The following is a 6,000-nucleotide window of genomic DNA, read 5'->3' as shown; positions in this document are numbered from 1 at the left end:
CTTCAAGACCCGTCAACCTCTTTGACCCGTTAGCAACTTGTATCCGTCAAGGTTGGATCTTATCTTTTGGCTCGATCAACAATGCACATTCGTCTAGGCGAAGTCTCATTACTTTAGCTATCTTCTTCTTTTTCTTCTTCTTTTTTTTATCTTTTCGCCTTCGTCTGTAATGTACATCCGTCTAGGCAGAATCTTATTACTTAGGCTTTTTCTTTTTTTCTTTTCTTTTTCGCCTTCGTCAGTAATGTACATCCGTCTAGGCGGAATCTTATTACTTAGGCTTTTTCTTTTCTTTTTCGCCTTCGTTAGTAATGTACATCCGTCTAGACAGAATCTTATTACTTAGGCTTTTTCTTTTCTTTTTCGCCTTCATCAGCAATGTACATCCGTCTAGGCGGAATCTTATTACTTAGGCTTTTTTTTTTCCCCTTCGTCAGTAATGTACATCCGTCAAGGCGGAATCTTATTACTTAGGCTTTTTCTTTTCTTTTTCGCTTTCGTCAGTAATGTACATCCGTCTAGGCGGAATCTTATTACTTAGGCTTTTTCTTTTCTTTTTTGCCTTCGTCAGTAATGTACATCCGTCTAGGCGGAATCTTATTACTTAGGTTTTTTCTTTTCTTTTTCGCCTTCGTCAGCAATGTACATCCGTCTAGGCGGAATCTTATTACTTAGGCTTTTTCTTTTCTTTTTCGCCTTCGCCAGTAATGTACATCCGTCTAAGTGGAATCTTATTACATAGGCTTTTTCTTTTCTTTTTCGCTTTCGTCAGTAATGTACATCCGTCTAGGCGGAATCTTATTACTTAGGCTTTTTCTTTTCTTTTTCGCCTTCGTCAGTAATGTACATCCGTCTAGGCGGAATCTTATTACTTAGGCTTATTAGGTTTCTGGGAAAATCTCTTGGCTTCGTTGGCAATGTACATCCGTCTAGGTGGAATCTTATTGCTTTGCCATATTGGGTTTCCGGGATTTACTACTGACGAAACCTGTATGAAGACATTATTTGAATCTTTATTTCATTAATTTCAGGAATGAGTACAGTTCTGTGTTACATCTGTTGATGGTATTTCTTCAAGTGCTCAATGTTCCAGGGTCGTGGGAGCCTCTGCCCGTCTAGGGTTTCCAAATGATAGCTGCCTTGCCGGGAGTAGTGGACAACTCGGTAAGGTCCTTTCCATGTAGGACCGAGCTTTCCTTGGGCAGAATTTTTGGTTGCCGTGGTGACCTTGCGCAGGACGAGGTCACCAATTTCAAGTCGTCTGAGCTTGACCCTCTTGTTGTAGTACTCGGTCATCTTCCTCTGGTACTTCACCATCTTGTTGGAGGCCTTGTCTCTTGTTTCATCCAGGAAGTCCAGATTGATTCGAAGTTGGTCATCGTTGTCTTTCTCGCGGAATACTTCTCGCCTAACGCTGGCCACTCCCACCTCGACTGGGATTACCGCCTCAATGCCATAAGTGAGCCTGAAAGACATCTCTCCCGTTGGGGTTCTTGTTGTTGTTCTGTAGGCCCACAAGACATTGGGCAATTCTTTGGGCCAAGCGCCCTTCGCCTCGTCCAGTCGGGCTTTGATAATTCTGAGCAGTGTCCAGTTAGTCACTTCCGTCTATCCGTTCGCTTGTGGGTGTCTTGGGGACGAGAATTGGTTCCTGATGCCTAGTCCCGAGCAAAAGTCTTTGAATCCCTAGCTGTTGAACTGACACCTATTATCTGATATAATCCTTCTTGGAATCCCGAACCTGCAAATTATATTCTTCCATACGAAGCTACGGATCCGTGCCTCTGTGATAGTTCCTATTGCCTCTACTTCGACCCATTTTGTGAAGTAATCAATAGCAACGAGCAGGAACCTTACCTGTCCTTTTCCTAGGGGCAATGGGCCTACGATATCAATCCCCCATTGCGTGAACGGCCACAGGGAGGTTATCGTCATCAGTTTCTCTGCCGGCAGCCTCTGGACATTCCCGAACCTCTAGCACTTATCGCACCTCTTGACGAGCTCCACTGCGTCTACCTGCATGGTTGGTCAGAAATATCCTATTTGAATAACTTTGCTTACCAGAGATCTAGGCCCAACATGGTCTCCAAAAATTCCTTCGTGGACTTCTCGAAGGATGTACTTGGCTTCTTCTTCGTTGACACATTTCAAGTAGGGCATGGAGAAGCCCCTTTTGTATAAGGTGTCATTCAAAATCATAAATCTAGCCGCTCTCGTTTTGATCCTCCTGGCCTCTAGGGCGTCGCGAGGGAGGTGCCCATCTTGGAGAAACAACACGATCGGTGCCATCCAGCTATTTACGCTCTGGATGGAAAATATTGGGACTTCTTCGATGTTGGGGCGTTTCTAAATCTCCATGAGTAATTCCCCGTTCGTCGGTTTTTCTTCTGACGAGGCCATCTTCGCTATCTCATCTACCGCCATATTCAGGCTTATTAGGATCCGAACAAAGTCCAACTTATCGAACTCCCAGGCTAGATGTTTCGTCAGCTTCAGGTACTTCTGCATTCTCTCCTCTTTTGCCTCATACTCTTCCCTGATCTGCCCTATTGCCAATTTCGAGTCGCTCTGGATGAGCAGGTTCTTAGCCCCAAGTGCTTTCCCTAGTCTCAATCCCGTCAGTATCCGTTCGTACTCAGCCTCGTTGTTGGTTGCCGGGAATTTTAGTTGGACTCCATATCTGAGTTTTTCTACATCAGGGGTGTTTATGATGACCCCTACTCCCCCCCTTTTTCAGGCTGATGAGCCATCAATCTGGATTGTCCACTGTTCCGCCTCATCACCGCAGTCGTCATCTTCTGGAAGAGTGAACTCGGCAATGAAATCTACTAGAGCTTGCACCTTGATGGCTATTCTGGGATGGTACTCAATGTCGAACTGGCTGAGTTTGATTGCCCACTGGACTATTCTCCCTGCTGCCTCAAGTTTGTTCATGGATTTCCTAATTGGTTGGTCTGTCATTACCAAGATAGGATGTGCTTCGAAGTACGGTCGCAACTTCCGTGAAGCCACTATTAAAGCGAATGCAATCTTCTCAATCTTGGGATACTTGGCTTCTGCTCCCTGGAGGGCTTGACTGATGTAGTAAACTAGAAGCTGCTTCTTATCTTCCTCTCGAATCAGGGCCGCGCTGACGGCCGTGGCTGATGCCGCCATGTATAGATAAACGTTTTCTACTTCCTTCGACGAACTCAGGAGGGTCGGATTGCTCAGGTAACGTTTGAACTCTTGAAACGCTGCTTCGCATTCGTCAGTCCAGGCAAAAGCTTGCTTCAATGTCTTGAAAAAGAATAAGCATTTGTCCGTTACTTTAGAGACGAACCTATTGAGTGCAGCAATCCTCCCTGTGAGCTTTTGGACTTCTTTGACGGTCTTCGGCGATGTCATGTTGAGTATTGCTTGTACCTTCTCCGGGTTTGCTTCTATCCCTCTCTAGGACACCATGAACCCCAAGAATTTTCCTGAGGCTACCCCGAAAACACACTTACTAGGATTCAACTTAATCTGATATTTTCTGAGGGTATCAAACGTCTCTTCCAGATCGTCCAAGTGCGTCAATTCCTTTTTGCTCTTGATGAGCATATCGTCCACATACACCTCCATGTTTCTACCAATCTGCTTGCTGAACATCTTGTTTACTAATCTTTGGTATGTTGCCCCTGTGTTCTTCTGTCCAAAGGGCATCACCTTATAGCAGTAGAGCTCTTGGCTTGTGATGAAAGCGGTTTTTTCCTAATCTTCCTCAGCCATCTTTATCTGGTTGTATCCTGAAAAAGCATCCATGAACGTCAGTAGCTTATGCCCGGCTGTAGAATCTACCAGCTAGTCTATCCTAGGCAGGGGGAAACTGTCCTTCGGGCAAGCCTTGTTTAGGTCTGTGAAATCCACGCACATTCTCCATTTCTCATTCGTTTTTTTCACCAGCATGACATTGGCCAGCCACTTGGGATAATAAACCTCCCGAATGAAACCTGCTTGCAACAACTTGTTAACTTCGTCGGTGATCGCTTGGCTTCGTTCGAGGGCAAAGACTCGTCGTCTTTGTTGGATGGGCTTTTTCCCAAGATCCACGTTCAACTCGTGCTAGATTACCTGGCGTGATATACCAAGCATATCCTCGTGACTCCATGCAAAGACATCCAAGTTTTCCTTAAGGAATTGGACGAGTTTCATCCTTATCTTGGGGCTTAAGGTTGTTCCTATCCTCGTCACCTTGGCAGTCTCCCCCTCGACGAGTTCCACTGCTTCCAAAGCTTCTATTTTGTCGTCTTTTTCCTCCTCAATCGTCCACGTGTGGTTTTCCTTCGCAGCCAATACAACTTGGTAGCATTCCCTAGCCAAGACCTGATCCTCTTTCACCTCACCGACACCGTCCTCAGTTGGGAATTTCACCTTTAGGCATAGGTGGACGTAGCCGCCTTCCACCTGTTAAGCATGGGTCTCCCAATGATTACATTATATGAGGAAGGGCAATCTACCATCAGGAAGTCTAACTGACAGGTCAGCTGCTTTGGGTAGGTCCCTATTGTGACTTTTAGCGTCACTATGCCCTTGGGGTATATCTTGTCCCCGCTGAAGCTGACGAGGGGGGAGTCAAACGGGCGTAATCTCCCAAGATCTAGTTTCAACTGTTGGAAGTTCGGTAAGTACATGATGTCTGCGGAGCTGCCGTTGTCTACAAGGATCCTCTTGGTGTTGAACCCTTCGATTGTGAGCGTTATAACCAGGGGGTCATTATGTGGCTGCCTTACTCCCCGAGCATCCTCTTCATTGAGAAACATGTCCTAGTTTGTCCGTCTCTGCTTCAATGGGGGTTCCATATGGACGCTATTTACTTGTCTCTAGCATGTTTTCTTGAGGGACTTGTATGATCCCCCTGTGAATGGCCCTCCTGCGATCATACTTTTCTCCCCGATCACATCCTGTGGTGGTTGGGATGGACGGATCTCATTCTTGGACGAGGATTCGCGTTGGCTCTTGTTCCGTCTCTGAACCTGCTAGACTCCCCCTTCTTCACATACTTCTGCAGTTTTCCTTTCTGTATCATCTCCTCTATCTGTCCTTTCAGGTCTCGGTAATCCTCCGTGTAATGGCCATAATCCTTGTGGAATCGGCAGTATTTGTTCTTGTCACGCACGTTAGGGGACGAATGTAAAGGTCTCGGCCACTGAAGGTAATGTTGATCTTGAATCTATGTCAAAATTTTGTAAACAGGCATAATTAGAAGGGTGAATTTTACCGTTCGTGGAGCTTTTTCGTCCTTTCGTTTATCTACGACACTTTCTCGACGGCCTGGGCGCTCCCTCTTTTGCCCCCTACGTTCGTCTTCCTTCCTTCCCTCCTTTTTCGGCCTTTCCTCGTCCTCAATGGCTGCCAGTGCGTCCTCGGCATTCATATACTTTTGGGCCTTCAGGAGCATCTCTGCCATCGTCCAAGGCGGATTCTTTGCCAGCGAGACGACGAATTCTCTGGACCTAAGCCCTGCTTTAAATGTCGTCAGTTGTACCTTGTTGTCTGCGTCGTCCACTTCTAGGGTCTCTCGAGTGAAGCGTTTCATGTATAACCGCAAGGTCTCTCTCTCCTCTTGCTTAATAGTGAGTAGGTGATCCGTTGGTCTCTTAGGACGTTGCCCTCTGACGAAATGGCGCAAAAAGGCGCTACTTAACTGCTCGAAGCTGTCAATGGATGAAGTGGGCAGTCTCGCGAACCACTCTCTTCCAGCTCCTCTCAGCGTAGTAGGGAAGGAACGACACATTATTTCATCAGGGGGCTGTTGAAGGCCCAGTGTCGTCTTGAAGGTATTAAGATGATCTTGGGGATCCTTAAGCCCATCAAAAGGTTCAAGTTGAGGCAACCGAAACTTTGCTGGTACTGGTCGTTCTAAGACTGCCATGGTAAAGGGAGAATCCGTTGCCCTGACCATTCTATCTAGGCTCTGATCCGTCTTCTCCTTGATGGCATTTCTCAATTCGTCCATCTCCTTTCTCATTTCTTGGAGGA

The 6,000-nt window shown here is 46.4% G+C and overlaps 1 protein-coding gene across 1 annotated transcript; it reads right to left on the bottom strand.

Annotated features, from left to right (window-relative positions):
• Positions 1–1,050: 1,050 nt before the first annotated feature.
• On the bottom strand, positions 1,051–1,476 carry LOC142625430 (uncharacterized). The gene has a single exon (XM_075799090.1). The coding sequence runs from the start codon at positions 1,474–1,476 to the stop codon at positions 1,051–1,053; it is 426 nt and encodes a 141-aa protein (XP_075655205.1).
• Positions 1,477–6,000: the final 4,524 nt, after the last annotated feature.

Source organism: Castanea sativa, chromosome 2 (genome assembly GCF_040712315.1).
Source record: "Castanea sativa cultivar Marrone di Chiusa Pesio chromosome 2, ASM4071231v1".
Taxonomy (NCBI): domain Eukaryota; kingdom Viridiplantae; phylum Streptophyta; class Magnoliopsida; order Fagales; family Fagaceae; genus Castanea; species Castanea sativa.
Note: the sequence above shows the minus strand (reverse complement) of the source record. Positions and strands in the feature narration are given on the sequence as shown.